Source organism: Neomonachus schauinslandi, chromosome 3, assembly GCF_002201575.2.
Source record: "Neomonachus schauinslandi chromosome 3, ASM220157v2, whole genome shotgun sequence".
NCBI lineage: Eukaryota > Metazoa > Chordata > Mammalia > Carnivora > Phocidae > Neomonachus > Neomonachus schauinslandi.
The window spans coordinates 148,938,484-148,966,404 of NC_058405.1; the positions used below are offsets into that span (position 1 = coordinate 148,938,484).

At 39.8% G+C, this 27,921-nt stretch overlaps 1 protein-coding gene across 1 annotated transcript in view; it reads left to right on the forward strand.

The window, feature by feature from the left end:
- The window catches only part of ANKAR (ankyrin and armadillo repeat containing), a 69,536-nt gene that overhangs the window by 2,449 nt on the left and 39,166 nt on the right, over positions 1-27,921 (forward strand). The window contains exons 2-6 of the mRNA XM_021702887.2: positions 5,924-6,361; positions 14,016-14,179; positions 14,820-14,923; positions 19,100-19,280; positions 20,442-20,661. Coding sequence (XP_021558562.1) covers positions 5,924-6,361; positions 14,016-14,179; positions 14,820-14,923; positions 19,100-19,280; positions 20,442-20,661 — 1,107 coding nt within the window. The remainder of the gene's footprint in view (positions 1-5,923; positions 6,362-14,015; positions 14,180-14,819; positions 14,924-19,099; positions 19,281-20,441; positions 20,662-27,921) is intronic.

Consider the following 27,921-nt stretch of genomic DNA (forward strand, 5'->3'; position numbering starts at 1 on the left):
AACAGGGATGTTCCAAAGGGATTTAATAATTGTGAACTGAGGGAGCAGCTCCTCAGCAAACATGTCCAGTCAGGGTGATGTTTAGGTACAATGGCTACAACTGGGCAGTTATTCCCGACCACCACCTTCAGTAATACACATCACCGAACACTCCTGAATCTTGGTTAGGACCTGAACCACAGAAGTGTGTGTTTGCTACCTATACTATTTACTGTATCTGTGGCTGGACTGCTGTGACGTTCAAGTACCTGAGAATCAGATTTGCTTGATGACAGTCAGCAGCCTGATTCACTTGCTTTGGGTTGGGTTTTCAGATATGTTGCCTTAGTGTACCAGCAAGCAGTACAGTCTCTTGAAGACAGTACTTCTGTGTCTCAAGGGTAGTTTAGATAGCTAATAGCTCTCATTTCCATGCAGGGTAATCAACTTCTGTTGAGAACAGGCCCCGAGTGTAGTGAGTATAAGGCAGAAATTCTCCTCTGGGAGAGAATTACTCAATCTGTGATGTCGATGGAGTAAAAGCTAATGCTACCTGGCTAAGTGCAGAGTACCATAGGATTGGAGGGTCAGTAGCTTCTAAAAGATTATAGCTGGAACTGGAACTAACAAATCCTTTCTTGTTCAGGTCCTTGAGGTGATAAGGTTGAAGAAATGCAAAGTATTGCCGGTAATATCTAGTGAATTCCATTCATTTCTGTGTTCCCTTGACAGTTCCCTTTAAAGGACACTAACATTTTGGCATTATGTAGATGCATTATTGAAGAGAATATGGCACAGCCAAAGTCTTAAAAACATGTTAGTGTTTGCCCAGAAGTACTATCATTACTGGTAGTTTAGGACCTCCAAGGCTAGCTCAGGTAATATAAATAAAATATAGCTAAATTAAGATGTCCTTTTGGTAGATGGTGACTCTTCTAACCTGGAAGTTGTCAAGTGATCCATTGGCTGATCATTGGAAGACAGCAGGAAACATTGCACAAGACAGATGATGTCTCTCTTTAATCAAATTGGCCAAAATGTATCTGGAAAACTAAGCTGCATGGTTTGCCCTTCCTGACCGAGATGATGGCAGGAGTTTTGTGAAGATTTGAGCTCCATGGAGATTAAGGATCAGCAGGAATTGATAGTGGTTTCCAATGATGTTTGAGACTTGAAAATCCTGACAAAAATTGGGTTTGCTTTTCTTCCCTTTTTACAAAGATTACTTGGAACCATCATTCCCACTTGGTATTTGTCAAGCCAGGCAAAGGCCAGAGTTGAGAGATTTGACTGGTAAGGAAACAACATGCCCTTTTTATTTTATTATTTTTTTAAAGATTGTATTTATTTATTTGTCAGAGAGAGAGAGAGAGAGTGCACAAGCAGGTGGAGGGGCAGGCAGAGGGAGAAGCAGGCTTCCGGCTGAGCAGGGAGCCCGATGCGGGGCTCGATCCCAGGACCCTGGGATCATGACCTGAGCCGAAGGCAGATGCTTAACCAACTGAGCCACCCAGGCGCCCCCAACATGCCCTTTTTAGATTCAGATAATTTTTTCCCCAGTTACATGTACAATTCAGATAAAAGTGGTTCATTTCCACCTGATTTACCACTAAATATGCTTCAATGGTATAGTGCAAACAATAGTGAATGGCCAAGCAGAACACACACAAGACATGTATGGGGGAAACTCATAGAAGCAGGAACAGGTATGGGTTCCCCATCATGTACCACATTCGAAGCATCACTGTGAAACCTTGCAGGGCCAAGTGTCAGACTTGGGGACAGGAACCCAGACTCAGGCTGTGAGGCTTTTATGCTGCATGATCAAGGAAACACCAGGTCAGAGGCCAGATACAAGAGCAATGTGTATTAGCCTAGGTTACCCCCAAATTAGAGCCTGAAATGAGGGCTAAAGTCAGGGTAGTTTATGGGAAATGACTCCAAGGAACAGAAGTGAGGGACAGGAAAAGTGAATAGAAAAGGAGGGAACATCAATCCAAGGATGCACTGCTGAGTTTTCACCCCTTGGGCCATGGAGGTCCATTCTGTAGGGACTCTCTGAGGAGTCCTATAGAATACATTTCAGAGTTGTCAGCCCAAGGGATAGAAGAGGGCAGTATGTATCCCCTGGCTCCTCTTCTCTATTGGTCAATGCCCTCACACTCTAGATTTGTTCATGCATCAGAATGACTGGATGGGTTCCATCAAAAGTCTAACACAGCAGTGGTAGGGAAGTCCCAGGGCAAAAATAAGAACCATGTGGTGCATCAGAAGCAAAGCACATTCAGGTTATGTCTTTGTGAAGCTGGTCAATGCAACAACAGCTGGAGTGAAAAATACAGTCTAGGAGGAAGTGAGGTAAGGAACAAAAGGTGTCTGATATACAGTGTGACTCATGGAAACTTGGCTCCAGCCCTATCTTCCTCAGTGTTTGAGGTAGAGAAGGAATACCACTCCTCCACTGACTTGATCAGAGAACTGGGATCCAAGCCTTGTAGTTGTAGCTATATGATGACAAGCTAACAGCAATAATTTCTAGATCATCACTCATATTTGGAGAAATGGCACTACCATGACTGGGAGACTGGGTTCAAGCCTTGCAACTGACTATGTCATTGCCTTAAACATTGTGCTAATGTGGATGTCCAAGGAACTTTGCAGGAGGCCAACTCTTTTTCTAGGAGGGCAGACAGCTAAGAATCAGTCTGGCCATGTTAAACTTTCTTTACCTCTCCGATTTGCAATTTACAAAACGACCAACGAACACCACTTTTTTAAAAAACAGTAGCAACAGCTGTAAAGAACAGAGCACACCAAAATCTGGTCATATTATCCAGTTTTCTGTAGGGGATTTTATTTTATTTATTTATTTATTTATTTTAAGATTTTATTTATTTGACCAAGAGAGACACAGCGAGAGAAGGAACACAGCAGGGGGAGTGGGAGAGGGAGAAGCAGGCTTCCTGGGGGGCAGGGAGCCCGATGCGGGGCTCGATCCCAGGACCCTGGGATCATAACCTGAGCCGAAGGCAGATGCTTAACGACTGAGCCACCCAGGTGCCCCATGTAGGGGATTTTAATTATGGAGGGTTTCTTGATCTGAGTAATTCTTGGATTCTTTGATTTATTACATTAGGTTTGTGGGATGAGGGGAAAGAAGGAAAACATATTCTTGTGATAGAAAAATGTGGAGGGGATGATTTTTAGTTAAAATACATACATATATATCTATATCTATCTATCTATCATCTATCTATCTATCTATAAAATTCACAACTGGTAAAGTGAAATGGTTTTTGTTGTTTTTCTTCATGCCTCTGTTCATTCCCTGTCCTTTATCTGTAATTGGCTTCTCCCTGCCACTTCACCTCACTCTTCCACATTCTTCCCCAGGTTATTGCTACTTATTTCTCAAGACTTGATTCAGATACAGCCTCCTCTCTTCTATGCACACTGTGTCATTTTTGTATTGAAATTACTGATTTCATCTCTCTCCCTTATTAGCCCTTAAGCTCCTCCTCAAGAGCAGAGAAAAGTAGGTCTTTTTCTTCTTTAAATTCCTCAGCACCTCATACTGTGCTTGGCACAATGTAAACTTTCAATACATGTGGAAATTAAGCAGTTAATAACAAAGTGTGAGAGAAAAGGAATTGAAGGAGACTCTAGAGTTTCTAGTTTGAGGAACTGATAGAAAAATAGCATTAACCATGAAAGAAAGAAAGATTTGGGGGAGAGGAAGGATGAATTTAGTTTAGGAGTGTTTCTGTGACCTTCAGATAAAGACATGTATTAGGCATTGAGAAAGAATCGAGTTCAGGAGCAAAAGCAGGGCAGGAGATAAGACTAAAAGAAATTAACATAGAGGTTAAAACAATGGAGTCTGTGTTTCCTCTTCTTCATCCTCCAAATTTAGTTATATCCAGTTTTTTTTATTAAATCCTTTCTCGTTTTTTTACTTTATTATGACTTTGTACATATGATTTGCATTACGTGTTGGGATCACATTTCCTTTCTTTAATAACTTTATTTTTGGGGACATGAACTGTGTCATTTAAAAAAATTAGCTAAGTTTTCCAATTCCATTTCCAACTCCTCTCAGTAAAGTCAAATATCAGGTGGTGCAGCAATTCCATTTTTTCCCTTAGAGATGTCTCTCTCCACACCTTCAGTCTCCTCTTTCTATCTAAACTGGCTGATTCTTTTCTAGGCACTTTCGGTTATGGCTTTCCAAAATCCTTTCCCCCATTCTCAGCCCTCCGCCACTCTGTCCCGCCCCGCTGCCTCCTCCACCCCTCGCCTCCCCTTCCCTCCCCTCCCTTCCCGCCTTTCCTCCTCCCCCTTCCTCTTCTTCCCCCTTCTCGTCTCCGCCCAAATTCAAGTCCCTGTTGTTTCACTTGAGAGGTTCTCACCTGTGTGGAGATGCTCGCAGTTTGTTCTCATTTAGGAGTGCGGCAGGAACAGGGCTTGCTCACTGGTACACTGCACTGTAGTGGGATCAGAAAGAAACCTTGTCCTTTCACTGGGGAGCCTCTCCCTAAATGCTCTATCTGTAGGTCTTTCCTCTTTGATCGATCTGTTTTCTGCAGTCCCTGCCTGGCGGAGGGCAAGTCCTGGGCGAGAGGAGGTGAAGGGACTTACTTTGGAACTCTCTTCAGCGCGCAGACTCTCACTGTTCCCGGTTTTCAGCTCAGCTGCTCAAACCTTTTAGAGAAGAAGGGGAGGTGTGCTATCTGGGGAAGGCGATCTGGGGGTTTCACTGCACCTTAATCAGACTTTGAACCAATCTCTTCTGCTCCTCCCCCTCCTTTTTTTTTTTTTTTTGTAATTCTAACGCTAGGACCCGTCCTCCGAGGTTCCACGTGCTTCCAATTTCTAAGCCTCCTCCCCCCTCCCTCTCCTCCTCTTATTGGAGTGGGGGAGGGGGGTTAATTCTAACACTAGGACCTGTCGGTCAGAGAGGTTCCACGTCCTTCCAATTTCCTGCCTTTCTATGGTGAGAAGAATTGACTTGCTGCCTATTGGCTCCAGCCACCTCAGGCTCCAAAGTTTTAGAGATGTCAGCAAATACTATGGCTTATGTTCAGATTCTTTTAGAAATACTTTAATACTTTTCAGAAATACTTTAATTTCTTAATTTAACTTTTGCAAAAGGGAAGTGAATCAGTGACCATTTAAAAATCCAAGTGTATTCTGGCTTTTATTGTTTTTTTTTTAAATAGATTTGAGGAAGGACAAAAAGGAAAAAGAAAGGGAGGCACATTGATCTATCATTTGCACTTTTAAGGCACATATGTTACAGACTCCACATTTTCTATCAATACATATTTTATGATGCTATGCAGTTTTCTCAAGCTTAGATTAAGGGTAACATAAGTGTAACTGTCCTTAAAAAGACAATTTGACAACAAGGAAGTCCTTAATTTCATCATAAATAGGAAGAAAATGTAACAGGAAATTTGTCACTTAGAGTAAAATCAAGTTTTAATTCTTATTTATTTCATCACGATTAGTTAGCAGGAAAGTTCTCTATTGTATATGTTTAGCTTCTGATATCAGTAAAAACAAGAAATGTGTAATAGAAGGCTTGAAAAAGCAAATTATACTTTTAGCCAAGTGAAAAACTGAATCCCTGCTTAAAGGGAGATCACATTTTCTTGTTCTTCCATAGTTACCCTGATTAAATATGGGACTTACATGTGTTTCTTGCCTCCAAAGAGAATGGAAATCTATTCTAAATCTACAAGCTTTCATCTTCCTTTACTCTGCATGGTTACCACTCATCCGCGTGCTTTTCATCTTTAACAAATTTTTTGGCATCTCATTATCCCTTTATTGTCACTTTAGTAGGATTTCAAGATGAAACCCGGTGTTCAATCTCCTCTATTTATACAGAAGCCAAGTATGATGTTTTCACTATCTACATTTTTTTTCTTTTACTGTTAAGGTCTGATTGATATTACGAAGGATCCAGACTTTAATGGAATCTATGATGAAGACATGAATGAAGATCCAACATATAACCCCAATGGCCCTGAAGAAAAAGCTGTTTTTATGAAATATGCTGAAAACATTATGCTAAAATTAACATTCAGTACCACACAAGTTCAACAGTATGAAAATGTTTTTATATTTGAAACAGCCTATTGGCTTACTAATGCTATAAAATGTAATCAAGATCATCTTGATATTTGTACCTACCAGAGACTACAGCAAAGATTATATCTTCAGAAAAAGATTATTCAAAAACACTTTGAGAAGAAAAAAGAAATCAGAAGAGGGATAGGATACCTAAAGTTAATATGTTTTCTGACTCCCTTTCTACTGAGTTTAAAAAAGAAGATGAAAGTTCCATATTTAAGTAGTCTGCTTCCACCTTTTTCAGGTAAGTGTTTCAACAAAAATCAAATCTAAAATAATTATATATATGTAATTTGTATTTATTTTATTTTTTATTAACATATAATGTATGATGTTTCAGGGGTACAGGTCTGTGATTCATCAGTCTTACACAATTCACAGCACTCATCATAGCACATACCCTCCCCAGTGCCCATCACCCAGCCACCCCATCCCTCCCACCCCCCTCCACTCCAGCAACCCTCAGTTTGTTTCCTGAGATTAAGATTCTCTTATGGTTTGTCTCCCTCTCTGGTTTCATCTTGTTTCATTTTTCCCTCCCTTCCCATATGATCCACTGTCTTGTTTCTCAAATTCCTCATATCAGTGAGATTGTATGCTAATTGTTTTTCTCTGATTGACTCATTTTGCTTAGCATAACACCTCTAGTTCCAACCACATTGTTGCAAATGGCAAGATTTCATTTTTTGATGGCTGCATAATATTCCATTATACATATATATATATATATATATATATATATATATATATATATATACACCACTTCTTCTTTATCCATTCATCTGTTGATGGACATCGTGGCTCTTTCCATAGTTTGGCTATTGTGGACATTGCTGCTATAAACATTGGGGTGCACGTGCCCCTTCGGATCACTACATTTAAATCTTTGGGGTAAATATCCAGTAGTGCAACTGCTGAGTTGTAGGGTATCTATATTTTCAATTTTCTGAGGAACCTCCATACTGTTTTTCCAGAGTGGCTGCACCAGCTTGCATTCCCACCAACGGCGTAGGAGGGTTCCCATTTCTCCACATCCTTGCCAACATCTGTTACTTCCTGCCTTGTTAATTTTAGCCATTCTGACTGGTGTGAGGTGGTATCTCATTGAGGTTTTGATTTGGATTTCCCTGATGCTGAGTGATGTTGAGCACTTTTACATGTGTCTGTTGGTCATTTGGATGTCTTCTTTGGAAAAATGTCTGTTCCTGTCTTCTGCCCATTTGTTGATTGGATTCTTTGTTCTTTGGGTGTTGAGTTGGATAAGTTCTTTATAGATTTGGATACTGGCCCTTTATCTGATATGTCATTTGCAAATCTCTTCTCCCATTCTGTTAGTTGTCTTTTGGTTTGTTGACTGTTTCCTTTGCTGTGCAAAAGCTTTTTATCTTGATGAAGTCCCAATAATTCATCTTTGCCCTTGCTTCCCTTGCCTTTGGCGATGTTTCTAGGAAGAAGTTGCTGCAGCTGAGGTCGAAGAGGTTGCTGCCTGTGTTCTCTAGGATTTTGATGGATTCCTGTCTCACATTTAGGTTTTTCATCCATTTTGAGTCTATTTTTGTATGTGGTGTAAGGAAATGGTCCAGTTTCATTCTTCTGCATGTGGCTGTCCAATTTTCCCAACACCATTTGTTGAAGAGACTGTCTTTTTTCCATTGGACATTCTTTCCTGCTTTGTCAAAGATTATTTGACCATAGAGTTGAGGGTCCATTTCTGGGCTCTCTAGTCTGTTCCACTGATCTATGTGTCTGTTTTTGTGCCGGTACCATACTGTCTTGATGATGACAGCTTTGTAATAGAGCTTGAAGTCTGGAATTGTGATGCCACCAGCTTTGCTTTGCTTTTTCAACATTCCTGTGCCTATTCAGGTTCTTTTCTGGTTCCACACAAATTTTATGGATTATTTGTTCCATTTCTTTGAAAAAAGTTGATGGTATTTTGATAGGGATTGCATTAAATGTGTAGATTGCTCTAGGTAGCATAGACATTTTCACAATATTTGTTCTTCCAATCCATGAGCATGGAACGTTTTTCCATTTCTTTGTGTCTTCCTCAGTTTCTTTCATGAGTATTTTACAGTTTTCTGAGTACAGATTCTTTGCCACTTTGGTTAGATTTATTCCTAAGTATCTTATGGTTTTGGGTGCAATTGTAAATGAGATTGACTCCTTAATTTCTCTTTCTTCTGTCTTGTTGTTGGTGTATAGAAATGCAACTGATTTCTGTGCATTGATTTTGTATCCTGCCACTTTATTGAATTCCTGTATGAGTTCTAGCAGTTTTGGGGTGGAGTCTTTTGGGTTTTCCATGTAAAGTATCATATCATTTGCAAAGAGTGAGAGTTTGACTTGTTCTTTGCCGATTCAGATGTCTTTTATTTCTTTTTGTTGTCTGATTGCTGTGGCTAGGACTTCTAGTACTATGTTGAATAGCAGTGGTGTTAATGGACATCCCTGCCGTGTTCCTGACCTTATGGGAAAAGCTCTCAGTTTTTCCCCATTGAGAATGATATTTGCTCTGGGTTTTTCATAAGTGGCTTTTATAATATTGAGGTATGTACCCTCTATCCCTACATTGTGAATAGTTTTTTTTATTATTATTATGTTAATCACCATACATTACATCATTAGTTTTTGATGTAATGTTTCATGATTCAGTGTTTGTGTATAACACCCAGTGCTCCATGCAGAATGTGCCCTCTTTAATACCCATCACCGGGCTAACCCATTCTCTGACCCCCTCCCCTCTAGAACCCTCAGTTTGTTTTTCAGAGTCCATCGTCTCTCATGGTTCTTCTCCCGCTCCGATTTCCCCACCTTCATTCTTCCCCTCCTGCTATCCTCTTCTTCTTCTTCTTTTTTTTTTAACATATAATGTATTATTTGTTTCAGAGGTACAGATCTGTGATTCAACAGTCTTGCACAATTCACAGCGCTCACCATAGCACATACCCTCCCCAATGTCCATCCCCCAGCCACCCCATCCCTCTCACCCCCCACCACTCCAGCAACCCTCAGTTTGTTTCCTGAGATTAAGAATTCCTCGTATCAGCGAGGTCATATGATACATGTCTTTCTCTGATTGACATTTCGCTCAGCATAACACCCTCCAGTTCCATCCACGTCGCTGCAAATGGCAAGATTTCATTCCTTTTGATGGCTGCATAATATTCCATTGTATATATATATACCACATCTTCTTTATCCATTCATCTGTTGATGGACATTGTGGCTCTTTCCATAGTTTGGCTATTGTGGACATTGCTGCTATAAACATCGGGGTGCATGTACCCCTTTAGATCCCTATGTTTGTATCTTTGGGGTAAATACCCAGTAGTGCAATTGCTGGATCGTGTGGTAGGTCTATTTTCAACTTTTTGAGGAACCTCCATACTGTTTTCCAGAGTGGCTGCACCAGCTTGCATTCCCACCAACAGCCTACACTGTGAATAGTTTTAATCAAGAAAGGATGCTGTACTTTGTCAAATGCTTTTTCTGCATATGGTTCTTGTTCTTTCTTTTATTAATGTATTGTATCACATTGATTGATTTGTGGATGTTGAACCAACCTTGCAGCCCAGGAATAAATCCCACTTGGTCATGGTGAATAATCCTTTTAATGTACTGTTGGATCCTATTGGCTAGTATTTTGGTGAGATATTTTGCATCCATGTTCATCAGGGACATTGGTCTGTAATTCTCCTTTTTGATAGAGTCTTTGTCTGGTTTTGGGATCAAGGTAATGCTGGCCTCTTAAAATGAGTTTGGAAGTTTTCCTTCCATTTCTCTTTATGGAACAGTTTCAGAAGGATAGGTATTAATTCTTCTTTAAATGTTTGGTAGGGAGCCCCTGGGTGGCTCAGTTGTTAAGCATCTGCCTTTGGCTCAGGTCATGATCCCCGGGTCCTGGGATTGAGCCCCACATCGGGTTCCCTGCTCACGGGAAGCCTGCTTCACCCTCTCCTACTCCCCCTCCTTGTGTTCCCTCTCTTGCTGTGTCTCTCTCTGTCAAATAAATAAACAAAATCTTTAAAAATAAATAAATAAATGTTTGATAGAATTCCCCTGGGAAGCCATCTGGCCCTGGGCTCTTGTATGTTGGGAGATTTTTGGTTACTGCTTCAGTTTCCTTACTGGTTATGGATCTGTTCAGGTTTTCTATTTCTTCCTGGTTCAGTTTTGGTAGCTTATACATCTCTAGGAATGCATCCATTTCTTCCAGATTGTCTAATTTGCTGGCATATAGTTGCTCATCATATGTTCTTATAATTGTTTGTACGTCTTTGGTGTTGGTTGGGATCTCTCCTCTTTCATTCATGATTTTATTTATTTGGGTCCTTTCTCTTTTCTTTTTGATAAATCTGGCCAGGGGTTTATCAATCTTATTAATTCTTTCAGAGAACCAGCTCCTAGTTTCGTTGATCTGCTCTACTGTTCTTTTGGTTTCTATTTCATTGATTTCTGCTCTGATCTTTATTATTTCTCTTCTCCTGCTGGGTTTAGGCTTTATTTGCTTTTCTTTCTCCAGCTCCTTTAGGTGTAGGGTTAGGTTGTGTATTTGAGACCTTGTTTCTTGAGAAAGGCTTATAGTGCTATACACTTTCCTCTTAGGACCACCTTTGCTGTGTCCCAAAGATTTTGAACAGTTGTGTTTTCATTTTCATTTGTTTCCATGAATTTTTTAAATTCTTCTTTAATTTCCTGATTGACCCATTCATTCTTTAGTAGGATGCTCTTTAGCCTCCATGTATTTGAGTTTTTTCCAACTTTCCTCTTGTGATTGAGTTCTAGTTTCAAAGCACTGTGGTCCGAAATATGCAGGGAATGAACCCAAACTTTTGGAGACTAGAACAAAGCCATACACTAGATTAAGGTATATTTTGATCTGTTAGAAGAAACTGTATCCCAAAATTTTAAAGAAAGAAAAACTCACATATATACAAAAAATAAGGTTAAATACAATGAAGGGATAGAATATGACTGTAAAAATGAAAATTAAAAAAGATTTTAGGGAGCCTGGGTGGCTCAGTTGTTAAGCATCTGCCTTTGGCTCAGGTCATGATCCCAGGGTCCTGGGATCGAGTCCCGTATTGGGCTCCCTGCTCAGTGGGAAGCCTGCTTCTCCCTCTCCCACTCACCCTGCTTGTGTTCCCTCTCTCGCTGTCTCTCTCTGTCAAATAAATAAATAAAATCTTTTTAAAAAAAAAGATTTTAAAAAAGGAATTGATAAGATGTTGGTTGAAAAAGAAAAGAAGAAAAATTTTTAAAAAATAGAAAAAGTAAAAATAAAGAAAATGTTAAAAATTAACTTTGAAAGACTAAAGAATCATGGGGGAAAAGCCATGAATTCTATGTGCTATATTCCCCTAGCACTGGAGTTCTGCCATTCTCATTGATTGGTAAACTTGGTCTTGGCTGGATGTTCTTGCTGATTTTCTGTGGGAGGGGCCTGTTGCTGTGGTTCCCAAATGTCTTTGCCGGAGGCGGAATTGCCCCGCCCTTGCCAGGGCCAGGCTAAGTCATCTGCTCGGGTTTTTTCTTTGGAGCTTTTGTTCCCTGCAAGCTTTCTGCACAGATTTGGAGGACAAGAATGAAAATGGTGGCCTCCCAATCTCCGCCCAGAGGAGCCAAGAACTTGGGACCCCACTCCTCAGTGAGCCCCCAGAGAAAAGCAGTCCTGTCTCCCCATTCTCTGGCTGCACTCCGTGCTCACCTGGCCTATGACCGAGCATTTCTATCTCTGGTGCATGACCCCGTGTGGAGTCTCCAAACCCAGCAGAGCCCTGCGGTGCACTCCTGTGCCGCCCCTCCCGGGGGAGGAAGGGGAGTCTCCCTGGATCTGCCGCTTGTTGGGTCCCTGCTGGAAGAGCAGTGGCCTGACTGTGCCGCGGATCACAGTTTATGGCAACCCCAAGCTGAGAGCCCGCGCCTCAGCTCCGTCTCTGCAGCCAGCTTCCCCACTCTGATACCTGGGAGCTCTGCCGCACTCAGGCACCCCTGGTCTTTCTGTGACCTGAGGGTCCCGAGACCACACTGTCCCAGCAAGGGTTCCACCCCCCGCTTAGCCACTGGAGCAACGTCCCTCAGTGGACCCGACTTCTAAAAGTTCCGATTTTGTGCTCCACTGCTCTATCACTTGCCAGAAGCGGCTGATGGAGGCTCCCTCCCCGCCAAGGTCTATCTTCCTGAATATCGCTTTAGATTCACTTCTCCGCACGTCCTACTTTTCAGAAAGTGGTCAGTTTTCTGTTCATAGAATTGCTGCTATTCTTTTCTTCAATCTCCTGTTGAGTTTGTAGGTGTTCAGAATGGTTTGATAACTATCTAGCTGAATTCCTGGGGCCAGACGAAATTTAGGTCTCCTACTTCTCTGCCATCTTCGGATAAATCTAAATTTACGTTTAAATTCAATTTTGCTTGTAGTAGGTGAGTCCAGGCATATAACCTTGTTGTAGCCTGTTATGAAACAAAACAAAACAAAACAAAATTTAATGTCTCCAAGGTAGTTAAAAATATTTCCTATATGTACATAGTACTTGGTATATGTTTATACCAATTATAAGGGCTATTAGAAGACTTAAAACAAATTTTGAGAAAAATAAGGAAATATGCCATGCTCATGATGGGACATATGATACACTATTAATGTATCATATCTGATCTATAAACCTATAAATTCAGTGAACTTCTACGCAAAATCCCTCGTGTTTTTTATGAAAGTTTATAAATTGATTCTGAAATTAATATGGAGCAGTAAAGGATCATGAATGGTGTTAAATTTCTGAAAAAGAAATGAAAATATATTTCAAAACTTTACTAGTGTGTTAGCACTGTTTACACAAATAAACCAATGTAAGAGAATAGAGAGCTGAAATAGGACCATACTTACATGGAATTTGACAGGCATGTAGTGCAAACTATTCCCTGCACCCAGATTAGCACACAATTTATATATTTTCATTGGTGCCCAAACATGTAGGCTTATTATGATGGGCTTTCTATTCAGGTGGCAAATTTTCAGTAGAAATTTTGCAAATCATTTAATGAAAATTTGTATCATAAGCATTCAAATGGTGAAAATTATACACTTATCTGTGAACTACTTAAAAATGGGCTCATGACCATTCTTATCCTCGGGTGGAGGTAAGAGGGCAGGTGTATGGAACTAAGAGGCCCTTCATTAAAGAGAATGTTAGCTATATCTGTAATGTTTTATTACTTAGATTATTGGAAGCAAATATGACTAAATGTTAATGGTTCCAGGTGGTGATATTAGGGTGTTATATTATTCCTTGTACTTTTCTGTACCTTTTACATTTCTCAAAATATGTTATATGCTTTACATTGATGAAACCATATTCTGCTAAGAAGTCAAAATATTGGACAAACCTAATCATTACTGGAGTTTTAGAAAATTATTTTTCTAAAATAAATGTTATATGTGTGGTTTTATTACTTTCCAAAAAAGTGAGCTGGTTATTTTTGTCAGTGAGAGATACCCACCTATTTCTTTTTAATGTCTTTTTTTTGCCTGAACCAGCTCAGTTTAAGTTTTTGTTTATTTAGCCCAAGATTCTCTGAGGCATAGTTTCAAATATTTTCTAACAAGGGGGGTAAGATATTAGTCTTGAACTCACACATAGAAATCAATAAGTAGAATAATGGTTTGACTATTCCCTTGAAATGTCTATACAATGAAACTAAAATGTATGCTATAAATATATTTTCATGTTTAAAATATATACTAAGGCCATGATTTTAGAGACTATAATTGCCAAGATTTTCTTTAATGCGGATTTTTTTTTCGCTTGGTTTACGTAAATAAGAATCTAGATCTTCAAAATATGATTGTGTGTCTGTTGTTTTCACTTTTAAATTAAAGTTTGTTTTCATTTTTGGAGATGACAAGGTCAAGACAGAGCGAGAATTGCCTCCATTTATTTATGGACGAGATTTTAAATGCCAGCATTTTCACTACAAAGAGGATCAATATTTTCATGTTCATGGAGGAATTGAATTTGATATCAGCACACCTTCAATTGAGAATGCTTTGGAAGATTTTAAGGTTTAAATTATTATTGTTTCTGAAATGGTTTGTCATTTCACAACTCTTTTATCTTATTCTCCATCCAGAAAGAGTCTCTGTTGGTATGGGCACTAGGCCAGTCTCCAAATGATTATCTTCCTAACTCACTAATCTTTTCGTACATTATGTAACATACATGAATTAAGTGCAACTATATCAGAGGTATGTTAGGTGTCAGAGATGAAATGACAAATAAGCTAGGTACAACTATCCTCACAGAATTTATAGACCTCTAATGGACCATATGTGCCCTAAAATAGTTAATCAAAGAGTGTAGTAGAAATCCTTCAACATTCACTACATAGTCTTCCATTTTCCTTGAAGATTAGTATTAGAAAAGAGATCCTCTAGAGTTTAGGAACAATAATTTAATCTAGAATTTAATATAAACATAACGTTTGAATTATCATTGCTTTCCTACCTTCTTTACACTATTTTTCTTTTGTATTTTTTCCTCACTCCTGAAGTAGGAATTGGGTACATGTGGTTATCATTAGGGTCTGGTGGGATATTATATTAAAAATATATCATTTGCAAGTATAAAATTTCATCTAAAAGAAGCCATAATTGTTTAGACTTGTTTAAAGATATGTTTTTAGTAACATAACTCATATTTTAGAAGAATTTAGAAAAAATACGGGATTGTGCTGCTGATGCATTTGTAGAAGATTCAGGATATAAAGAACATTACTCAATACCAGTCATGGAACTTAATGGAAAAAGGTAAGGAACTTTCAGTAATTATTCACAGTAGCCACAACTTGTTGAAAGTTAGGAGAAAACAAGGAAAGTGTCAAAATGCAAAGGTTAACTTAATACCTCAGCATAGAGATCCTAGAACAATAACCCCCATGAATAAAATACAGACTCAACAAAATATTAAATAGTGTATTTATTTCTTCATGCTCTTTGGTACATTGTGTATAATAATCCTTATAGATGGTGATTAGTTCTTATAACTATCACTGTGATTACACGGGGATGGAGGTGAGGATCAAATCCTGTGGACCTACTGAAAAGCAGTGGACTCAGCACAAAGCCCTTTAGTTCCATAAAGAATATGATTTAAAATCCTCTTTCTCTGCTGGGTCTTGTTATGCCTGTCATCTTTTGAAGCTGGATGTTTCTCTAAGTTTTGCTAGGGTCTTTTATGAATTATGTTCTTGGATCTTCATATCTTGGACACTGAAGTTTGGAAATATGGAAAGTAGAGCTAGGGGCATTATTATTAGAAGGTAGAGACTTGAGATTTAAAAGTATATAGGAGAGGTTTTTTGGTTTTGTTTTTTGTTTTTTTAAGGCATGGAAGTGGTTTAGAGAACAGGACCAAGTCTAGAACTGTGGAGAATAACAGCTTTTAAATGGGGTGGGGAGAAGCAGAGGAGAGAGAGCAAAGGAGACTAAGAAGGAATGATACAGGGAGGAGGACCAAGAAAGTATGATAGCATGGAAGCCAGATGGGGAGAATTTTTAAAATATGGAAATAGTTAAACCATCAAATTCAACAGAGAAAAAGGGCAAGTAAACTTAAGACTAAAGAGAGCACTCAGTTTCACAATGACTTGGTAAGAGAATTAGTTCTGGTTATAGGCTATGTGTAATGAGCTGGGTAAAGTTGGGGAGAGTTCATAGGATATGAAGAAGTAAAGACAAAGGTTGTAAATTTTTCTCAAGATGCATGGCAATGAGGAAAATACCAGAAACAAGGCAGAGGGAGCAGGATACACAATGAAACATGGCTCTTTCCATTAAGACTGCCTGGATGCTCACGTGGTACTAGAGATGAAGTCAAAGACCATGTGGCTAATGACCTCCATGATTTGAGAGGGAATTAAGTAATAGATCTCATGCCTCTAGAATGGACAGTTAGTGTGCATCTTCCTGGAGGAGGAAATCTCTCGCTCAGGGATCCAGCACCTGTTGACATACTCCATGTACAACCCTTGCCAAGCTGAATAGTATCCTGGAAGCACCTCCGAATAATGCTTTATTTTCGCAGGTTGTAGTGTCTGGCTGGACACTAATGACCCTGGGATGCAGGGAATCAGGTGAGATGAAGGCTGTGCTTGGTGAGAGGTGGTTGTGGATGAAGAAGCATGGCTGGCATAAGCACACTGCCACTGGACTATAAGGGATCCAGTCGTATTGTTGCAATGGGATGCCACAGTGGAATTAGCTCTCTAGTTTCTGACTAATGCACAACATCTGGTCATCAGTGTTGGTGAACTGTAGTTAGTTGGATTTGAATTTACAGGCTTTCAAAATCAGCAGGAGTTGTTTCCCAGACGCAGCCAGCATGGAGTAAAAGTAAAAACCACAAGTGGAATACTAATCAGTATCTTCCTGGTTCCTGTACCAATTACTAGAGAACTTTCAGTTTCATAGTAGCCACCCCCACATAGTTATTCCTAGGACTCTCATATGCTCCTGGATCAGCTCTCAGGTACTCTAAGATTTCTTCAGTCTCCTTCTTTCCTGTCTGAGCTCTCTGTGTTGATCCACTGCTGGGCTCCAGGCACTCCACAGGCCCCATGAAGGCAGCTCAGCACTAATGCCATTGCATTAGTGATGCTCTTGCTCCTGGTTGGGGATCTGGTGTCACCTCTGGGGCTGGCTCCTCCTCATGCCTGCTAAACAGCATACATCAACTGTGAGACATGTTGAAGCCAATCCAATGAAGCAAGGAGAATTTCTTTCCTAATTTTACTGGTTTCAAGGAAGTGCTGCCTTGAACCCCTAACAATTTGGTGCAAAAACAACGTTTTTAGTCATTTTCCTAACAGTTGTTCTTTTCTGTGATGTAGGGATCATTCTGTGTTGGTGCGGGACCAGAGAATAATCTGAATGATTGAAAACATGCCATCTTAAAATCTCCCCTCTTTGATTTTAAGGGCATTGTTATTGGACTGAGCTTATGTATCTTGATATTCTCTTTCCTCAGAATGGTTTATCTCCTGAGACAACCCTGGTCCCTTACAAAAATAGGATCAGTTCCACTGGCCCTCCAGGCATGCCTGGAAACATCGAAGTCCTAGATTGATTTTGGTTCAGGTTGGGTTCTTCTACCATACCAGAATCAAAAAGTAGGGACCACAGTCAGATACTCAGGATTTGACCACCCATAAAACTACAAGAACTCATGAATTATTTATTAAGGTGACAATGACTGGAGCAAAAAGATTAATTTATTCCAGTACTAAAATGTCCTATTTAGGGGAGAGCATACCAGCATTGTGATACTGTTGTGGATATTAGGGGGCAGGTCAGAAATCAACTTAATATGCCAGTGGTATATCAGGGAAATGTGGTGCTGGAAGCTCCTCAGAAGCTGGGTGCCGATTCCCAGGCAGAATAATATGAAGGGAGTTATTATTATTATTTTTTTATTTTAAAGATTTATTTATTTGAGAGAGCGAGAATGAGAGAGAGAGTACATGAGAGGGGGGAGGGTCAGAGGGAGAAGCAGGCTCCCTGCCGAGCAGGGAGCCCGATGCGGGACTCGATCCCAGGACTCCAGGATCATGACCCGAGCCGAAGGCAGTCGCTTAACCAACTGAGCCACCCACGCGCCCTGAAGGGAGTTATTTTAAAAGTGAGGCTCCCTTATAGTCCCTGCTGATGACTACACCTAAGGTTTTGAGTAAGAATAGTGGTATGTCATTATGCAGTACTTGGATGAGGGCTCCCTCCTGGCACTGGCCATCTGGGCTTCCTGTGCTCCCAGTATCATCTCTCTGTGGGCCAGTGTAGGTTCTGTATCCAACCTTGGGTGGGGGCGTCCGCAGAATTCTGTGGCAGAGACTTTCTCAGGGTATAGCCACCTTTACCACCTCTTGCTTCTTCAGTTTCTAGGTAGGATAGCCCCCTGCTGATTCTAGCTGCTTGATTTGCACTGGATAAGTAAATTGAATTTCTAGAAGAAATCAACCCACATTCCCCTGGTGTTTGTTAAATTTATAAGTCTGTTTCATTGCCTCAGCAGTGATCTAAGAGTACATCACTGAGTACCAGGGCCCCAGGTGTAGTCAGCAGCTTCTGACCCCATAACAATTTACCACAGCGAGAGCCAGCTCCCTGGAGAAGTCCATCAAAAAAAGGGGTTGTAGGCACTGGGACTCTATGATGTGGTGCTGGGCCACTCAAAGACCAAAGGATATCCTCAGTGTGATCCCCTATGCCCACATCTGTGGAGGCAGAATTATGGGACTTGGGGTATCTGTCTGTGGTGTCTACTCTTAGCAGCGTGTATGACACCAAAGAAAGGTGAGCTGTCTTCTTCTAGAAATTTAGTTTAGTCGTCCACTGTAAATCAGGCATCTAGGTATGATTCATACAGCTCCTTAAGGCCCTGGAACCTATCACTGCCGTGATTTGAAAGCCTTCAAATCTGAGTAAGATTCAGAATATCTATTCCTCGATTCTAGTAAGTTAGGCAAGGCCCCATCCATGAAGGTGGCACCTCCACAAGTCGGGGCCCACAGGAAATGTGATAAGTCCCGCCACTTGGACTGGCACTGTATCTGTAAGGTGTGGGTGAAGACAGCCTTTAGTTTATATTTTTGTGGGCTAGTTTCCTTTGGGGAGGAGAGGATGGTGGATGGGAAGAATGACAACCTCAAATAAATGCGAACAGGTCCTCAAATATGCCTCCATCCCTGCAGAAGTCTATTATATTCAGAAAACTGGGATGGAAGTCAAGGTCAAGGAGGAGAGGATATTAGCCTCCGACCAGTTCATAACATAGTATTTCCCTAAGACCTTCTTTTTCAGTCAAGTACAATTTAAACTACAGTTTTATATTTAATTATTATAGAAAAATACAGCTTAGTCAGTATAGAAAAAAGTACCAAATTACTTCCAAGTCAGAAAGATTTATCTTTTTTCTTTATATTTTAATAGCTACTATGTGATCTGTTTTGAACTTGAAACTTACTATCATCAACTATATAAGACAAAGTGGTGGGGAGCCATAAATGAAGTCGTGAACAATCTGAAACCGAAAAGACTTCCACTAACAGATGCCCAATTACATGAACAATTTAAGAAAAAATTTGGTTTCAAAAAAGCTATGAAATGCAAGGTATTTCAGTAATTATCACATAATTTAGTGTAGGAAACTATTACAGATAATATGTTATTATAGATAAGTCTATGTCTCAGATTTTTATCTTAGGGATAAACATTAGGTTAAATAAAGCTTTCCATATGAAATAAAAATTCCACATTTTAGCAGCTTAGACGCTATATAATTCTGGATTATAAATTTCTGGTAGGGTTACAGAATCATCTGTTAATGAACTGGATTGTGACCAATCTTCATAATGGCTAATATTTATTGAGTGCTTATTTTGTGTGCCAGGCACTTTATAAATCCTTTTAAGAAACTTGTTCAAGGTACTAGTACTTTGTTATCATTCCTACGTTACAAATGAGAAATTTGAGGTGCAGCGAGTTAAGGCTCTTCCCCAAATCACACAGCTGGTAAATGGCAGTCAGGCTTCAGTCCTGGGGACCAAACCTGAGGAACAAACCTGTCATCCTGAATCAAATCGCTCTGTTTCAACAAGCCTTCATGTACAGCTTCTGGAACTGATAAGTGGTGAGCTCACCTGTTTCAGTGGATACACTGGCCTTTATTTACCATGTATTCATCTCAGTGTCCATACATTTAACATTTTAATAACCTGTTCATTTAATTTTAAAATATTAAGTAGTCAGAATGTCTCAAAGAAGAGTGTACTGTTTTTACCTCTGTTTTGAGACCTAGAGCAAAGAGGACAAATTGTATCTCTGTAACTATATATATTTCCTAGATTTCTAAATTAGATTGTTCTTAAATCAGAAAAGGAACCCAGTGATCTCCGTTTGTTTAAGTAGTTCAGAAAGAAAATCATCTATCCTGTTTTAATTGTCTCCAAAGAAGGATCTGCAACTTCTCCTTAAAAAAAGAGGGAGAAAAAAACTTCCCAAAAATATTTTTTAAAGTTCTCAATGTTTCTTTATAGTTCTAATAACTTTAATCCTTGTCCAGTGAGACACTATCCACATGGATCTTGGGAAAATTCTACTGTAACTGAGCACCAATCCTGTGATTATATTAATACATATTTATTAATGATGTTATATATTAACATTACATTTATTATAAACATATTAATATATATTTATTGTCCCTTTTTTCCTTAAGCTAAACTTTAAGTATATTTTGAAAAATTTATTCTGGCCCTCTTAATAATTTTAGAGCATCCCATTTGGTATGAAGTCTGCTGTTGAAAGAGGATTATCTGCTGTTTTCCATACATTTAGCCGTAAAACCTCAAGCTCGACGATCAATGTTTCAGATGAAGCAGGTTATGCTATTTTCCATCACGCTGCTCTACACAACAGAGTTGCTATTATATGTCAACTGTGCAATGCTAACTTCAATGTCAACCAGAGACGCTTTATTATGTTTAGCCAAGGTACCGTAAAGTTTTTAAAATTTAAACTGTTTTTCTTTTACTTATTACCCCTATTCAGAATTAAGAATGCATGTTGATTTTTTTTTTAAGATTTTATTTATTTATTTGAGAGAGAGAATGAGATAGAGAGAGCATGAGAGGGAGGAGGGTCAGAGGGAGAAGCAGACTCCCTGCTGAGCAGGGAGCCCGACGTGGGACTTGATCCCGGGACTCCAGGATCATGACCTGAGCTGAAGGCAGTTGCTTAACCAACTGAGCCACCCAGGTGCCCCAAGAATGCATGTTGATTTTAGAGCAAGATTAAAATTTGGTGTTGGGACCTAGAGCAAAGTTGAGGTTTTTTTTTCCCTTATTTCAGAGGGGCTCCTTTTAGTTTTCTAAGTATATCACTTATTGATCTCCTATATAGTATTATTTATTTGTTTATTGTGTCTCCTTCACTTGAATATAAGCTCCTTAAAGGCAGTGATTTGGTTTACTTTGTTTGCCATGATATTCGAGTGCCTAGAAGAAAGCCTCAGGAAATAGTTGTTGGATGAATGCAGGGTAGCATTTGGTAATTACTGGGATAATTAATATACAGTGATGTACTGTAGAAATTCAAAGAAAAGGTAGATAAATGGAGAACCCAGCTGGACATCCATTTCTTATCCCAGAGTTCTCAACCAGGAAATAGTATATTCACAATACATAAACATAAATTATAATTCATAACAAAAAATTCATCCATAATTTTTTTAGGTTAATGGCCCCTTTAAGGCTAATTTAGTTGTTTGTTTGTTTGTTTTTTTAATTTTTTATTTATTTGCAAGAGAGAGAATGAGAGACAGAGAGCATGAGAGGGAGGAGGGTCAGAGGGAGAAGCAGACTCCCTGCCGAGCAGGGAGCCCGATGCGGGACTCGATCCAGGGACTCCAGGATCATGACCTGAGCCGAAGGCAGTCGCTTAACCAACTGAGCCACCCAGGCGCCCCTAGAAGCATCTTAATATCAAAACATTTTAATCACACTGGTAAGAGTACAGAATTTATTAGTAGTCAATAGGATTAAAGCAGAACATTTTGTTTTGGTGTGTGAAAATTTAACACAACTTTTTAAGATAGCTAGCTAAAATATAAAATCATCGTTTCTTATTGCCAATATTGTTGTATCAGCTATTCCTGATATTTTATCTCTATTTCCCTCTTCAGTTATGGAGGACTTCTGCTTTCATTTTCAACGCTATCATTTTTATACTGGTTAAATTTATTCCAATGAATACATATATAGGTATGCATACCTAATAATCAGGAAAAATGGCTTTTTAAAGTCAAAACTAAATTAGCCTTGGGCGCCTGGGTGGCTCAGTTGGCTGAGCGACTGCCTTCGGGTCGGGTCATGGTCCTGGAGTCCCGGGATCGAGTCCCGCGTCGGGCTCCCTGCTCAGCGGGGAGTCTGCTTCTCCCTCTGACCCTCCTCCCTCTCATGCTCTCTGTCTCTCATTCTCTCTGTCTCAAATAAATAAATAAAATCTTAAAAAAAAAAGATGCTTCTATTATTTGATTAACATGGAGCACAAACTCAGTTAAATTTAAATGTAATGAGTACTCTGTTATTTAAAGATGTGTTCTGTTTTAAACCTTTTTTGGTGTGAAAAAAATCTTTGGTAAATTGAAGTCTCTCGTTCATCTTGTGACTACTTGATTTCCATTTGCTAAGAATTGGATAGATTTTGAAGTATGGGAAATGTATAACTCTACCTGCAATGTCTATGCATTATGACTTTACAACACAGAACTGCCCCAACTGTCAGTTTTGATCAGACAGTTGAGAAGCAGCGCCCTAGGCTGCTCTGCCATGATGTCGGGGCATGCACCATGCCCAGATGGCTTGACCAAAGCTTAAACTCAGTCCTGTTTGATGTAATCCTGCGTTTGGTATCCAAACATAGCCATTTTGTTCTTATTCATATGAGTTTATTTTGACTAACTCAGGAAACTGCTGTACATTAATAATCATACTTCTCTGTGTATTCCCCTTTAAAACAGAGTCATCAAAAATGGACACGAGAAAAGAAAGAAATGGTAAGACATAAGTAAATATTTGGTGCATTTGAAAAGGTTATTGTATATATTAAAACTCTCTTTAAAGCATATAATCTCCAAAATGTTGTCACATGAGAATGTCATATAGTGATGTTTTGTCTATATTTTGAGGTATACATTTTTTTCTACCCATGGTCATTTATTTATATTCCTCTTAAGTCTTGGGGTTATTTTCTTTTTTCTTCTTTTTACTGTGGAATTTGCAGTTACCTGTACTTATTTTTATAAAATCAGGCCCCAAAGTCATTTTTATGTCTTAAGAAATAAATAAATAAATGCAGCTAATATTATTTAGATATGCTGCCATCTAGTGACATTAACAATCTGTGAGGTCTGAGGAATGAGGCATTCTTGACTGAGGTGAGAGATTTGACCTAAGTATTGAATACAGAGAATCATGAAAAATTTTGAAGGCTGTATCTTCTATATCTAAGAGACTATGCCTTCATACTCTATATGGGATAATTCAAGGAGGGTTTTTTTTTTTCAGGTTTTGGTCATATTTAGTTGATCAGGGACCACCAACTTCAGTTTGGTTTGTTTATCCCCAGAATACACAGGCAGCAACACAGTGGACCTGACGTGAAAGTGGTGAATCATAGCATGATTTAGCCATTCTTCCAACTCAGGAATTTAACATCTTTTTTTAATTCCACTATAATTAATGTACAGTTTTATATTAGTTTCAGGTGTATAATATAGTGATTCAGCAATTCTGTACATTACTCAGTGCTCATCATGACAAGTGTGCTCTTTAATCCCCTTTGCCTACTTCACCCATCCCCCACCTACCTCCCCTCTGGTAACCACCTCCTCCCTGGTTTGTTTTGAATGTTTGTCTGTTTTTTTGTCTCGTTTTTTCTTTGTTTGTTTAGTTTCTTAAATTCCACGTGTGAGTGAAATTATATGGTATTTGTGTTTTTCTGAGCGACTTATTACACTTAGTATTATATCCTCTGGATCCATCCATGTTGTTGCAAATGGCAAGATTTCATTCCATTTTATGGCTGAGTAATATTCCATTATATATATACATACCACATATTCTTTACCCATTCACCTATAGATGGACACTTGGGCTGCTTCCATATTTTGGCTATTGTAAATAATGCTGCAATAAACATAGAGGTACATGTATCCTTTTGAATTAGTGTTTTTTAATTCTTTGGGCAAATACCCAGTAGTGTAATAACTGTATCATATGGTAATTCTATTTTTAATTTTTTGAGGAATGTTTCCATACTGTTTTTCACAATGGCTGCACCAGTTTGGATTCCCACCAGCAGTGCATGAGGATTCCTTTTTCTCCACCTCCTTACCAACATTCATTGTTTCTTGTGTTTTTTATTTTAGCCATTCTGATAGGTGTGAGTGATATCTCATTGTGGTTTTGATTTGTATTTCCATGATAATTAATTATGTTGAACATCTTTTCATGTGTCTGTTGGCCATCTGGATGTCTTCTTTAGAGAAATGTCTGTTCGTGTCTTCTGCCCATTTTTAAATTAGCTTATTTGTTTTTTGAGTGTAGAGTTTTATAAGTTCTTTATATATTTTGGATATTAACCCCTTATCAGATATATCACTTGCAAATATCTTCTCCCATTCAGTAGGTTGCCTTTTAGTTTTGTTTATTGTTTCCTTCACTGTGCAGAAGCTCTTTATTTTGATTTAGTCCCAATAACTTATTTTTTGCTTTTGTCACCCTTGCCTCAGGAGACATACCTAGAAAGGTGTTGTTATGGCTGATGTCAGAGAAATTACTGCCCATGCTCTCTTCTAGGATTTTTATTGTTTCAGGTCTCACATTTAGGTCTATGATACATTTTGAGTTTATTTTTGTGTGTGGTGAAAAAAAGTGGCCCAGTTTCATTCTTCTGCATGTAGATGTCCAGTTTTCCCAACACCATTTATTGAAGAGACTGTCACATTGCATCTTCTTGCCAAGGAGAGTTTATTTTTAAAGAAACCATTTGCAAAGACCTGAGTCTAGTGGGGGAGGGCAGCAGTTATTCAAACCAGACGTCTTCCATTGGTGGAGGAATGCAACTAACCTGAGATGATCTTAGAGATGATAAGCGTGCTGACCTCATTCTCCTCCCTTCTCCAATCTCCTGCCAGCGATCCCCATTGGCAGACACCGACAGAAAGCCAAAGGACAGGGATTGCAAATTCTGCAGGGTGGGGAGTAAAGGGTGGGGGGGCATGGAGTTTATCTGGCCCACCCACCCTGTAGGAATTTGCAGTTGAGTAACAATAGTGTGCTTCCTGCATTATTGCTTTCTTTTTTCATTTTCTAAGTATCACTTATCCCTACTTTATATGATACTATCTCTCTATTGTGTCTCCCTCACTTGAATAAGCTCCAATAAAGGGCAAGGATTTGGTTCACTTTGCCATGATATTCTAGTGCCCAGAAGAAGGCCTGGCATTAGTAAGTAATTAGGAAATAGTTGTTAAATGAATATATGAATGGATGGATGCAGGGTAGCATATGACAATCACTGGCGGAATTAATAGAGTCATGTAATACAGATATTAGGAAAAAAGGAATAAATATGGCTTTCAGGTCCCAATAGAGCATCTATTCCCTCGACCAGGGTTCTCAGAGAATAGTTTCTTCAGACTACATAAACCCCTCCAGAACTTCCCTAATTCTAGCATGTCTTAGGCCAGTGTTTCTCATCCTTGTAGCACTGTTGACATTGTGGGCTGGATAATTCTTTGTTGTGGGGCACTTTCCTGTGCACTATAGAATGTGTAGTATTTTTTTTTTAACCTCTGTTGTTTTTTTATTTTTTATTTTTAAAATTTTTTAAAGATTTTATTTATTTATTTGTCAGATGAGAGAGCACAAGCAGGGGGAGTGGCGGGCAGAGGGAAAAGCAGGCTTCCCACTGAGCAGGGAGCCCTATGCAGGGCTCAATCCCAGGACCTTGGGATCATGACCTAAACCGAAGGCAGACGCTTAACTGACTGAGCCACTCAGGTGCCCAATTAAGCACACTTTAAAGTAGTAAGAGCGGGATGTAAGAATAGTACTCCTGCCCTCAGGTTGTGCTGAAATTTTTTTGAAGAAGAATAAGAAGAAGGGGGAGAAGAGAGGGAGAGAGCAGGTAGGGACGCTTGTGTGGGTTTTTAAAAAAACCCATCAGGTCATTTTGATATGTTTCTACTGCTGAGAGCAGCTAACAGCCTTCTGTTGATTGAAATGAACCACCAGGTTCCATAGTATGATTAGGTCTCAGTCTTTTGGGGAGCCTGTGCTCCTGGACTGTGAACTTCACATGTACTCGTCAGTCCTGGCCCCCACCTTAGGTGTGGCAGGGTGGCTGGAGGGGGGCCAGAGTTGGCTATTTCCCTTCCCCCCAGGTAGGTTAGGCTCTGATAAAAACCCAGCAGGTTAGGCTCTGGTAAAATAGTTTCTCCTGAGGGCAAGCCTTGTTAAGAGAAATGGAATGCTCTGGTATATCTCAAAATGGTTCCTTTTCCCCTGCCTCTCCGCCCCCCCACCCCCCCACCCCTACCCCGCAAGCATGACGGGATCTTTCTCTGATATCTACCATGAGGACCTGGTCAAATTTCTGCAGTTAAAACTCACTAAAGCATGGGGACCCCCTGGGACTGGGTCCCCCTTGAGTTTTAACTCCTCAACTTATCCACAATGAGCCACCAGCAATTTGTCAATTATAGTTCAGATTTTCCTACTGTTACCAAAACCCAGGTTCAGCTGCCTGCTACTCAAAAAACCAATTCTTGAGAGATGAGTTTTTTTTTTCTTTTAAAGATTTTATTTATTTATTTGACAGAGAGAGACACAGCGAGAGAGGGAACGCAAGCAGGGGGAGTGGGAGAGGGAGAAGCAGGCTTCCCGCAGAGCAGGGAGCCCGATGCGGGGCTCGATTCCAGGACCTTGGGATCATGACCTGAGCCGAAGGCAGACGCCCAATGACTGAGCCACCTAGGTGCCCCTAGAGAGACGGGTTTTGATTGGAAAGGAATACTTTATTCAGGAGGCTGGCCACCTGGGGAGAAGGCAGACTCTTGTCCAAAGGCCAACTCCAAGGTTTCTGCCTGGCCCAAGAAGGATTTTTGAAGGAGTTTAGGGCAGTTAACCATAAATCAGCTACATTTCTTTAATTACATTTCTTTAATTACAGGCAGACTCAGTGGTGTCAGTTATAGACGTTATCTTCATTATCTTCGTGCTTAGAGGTTGTGCAAGGGGGTTGTGCAGAGCGGTCTGATTCCTTAGTGCCAAGGGGCTGTGCAAGAGGTTCCGGTTTCTGTTTTGTGTTGTGCAGAAGCCTTCTGTTCTTTCTGGGAAAGAATGCATAATCTATAGATAAACAATGAAAGGTTAATCAATCACTTGGGCCAAGGGTGATTGCTAAAACTTAAAGACTACTAGGTTGGCTGGAGGGGCTGAGGCAGCTTTACTACGCTAGCACTAGGTCCTGTGGAGGTTTCTTTTCAGTCACTTATGCTCCTCTGTATCAGTCTGTCTATATCTCCAACTTTGGGGGGGCAGCATTTTTGCCCTGAGACCTCACTTCTCAATCATATCCAGGAAGAGTTGTTGATTTCTCAGTCTGTTTAGTTTTCTACTTGCTCTTAGGACAGAATGGTGACTTAAGCACCTTCCATGCCTGACCAGAAACTAGAAGGCTAAGCAGTGATTTTAGATAGATAAATCAGGTCAGATATTACAGATGATCAAAAGCTATGATACAAAGCTTAGACAAGGAAGGCAGGCCGGAGGCCATTGAAAGTGTCTGAGTTGGGAGAAAACCAGTGCTTCACTGAGGAATTACCATTTAGGCTGAGAAATATGAGTTAGCTGGACGCTGGTCAGAAAAGCATTGTTTGGGAGAAGGAAGCTCTCAGACAGCAGGAATAGCCCAAGGTGACCGGATAATTCACCATCCAAATCAGGGAGACTTGAAAATGGAAGAGGCACTATTAATCATCCTCCTGGGGCAACAGGCATAGATGAGTCCTTTCCTGGGCAAGCTGGGTCATGTGGCTGGCCACCCTGCATTTGAGGAGCTGCAAGAAGGCCCAGATGAAGAGAAGTTGTGTATGTCGTGGGTTTTTTGGTGGGAGGGGGATAGCTTGCAGTTCAGGTTAAATTGGAGCCAGTGGATCCTTTTCCTATATTCATGATCAGATGGCC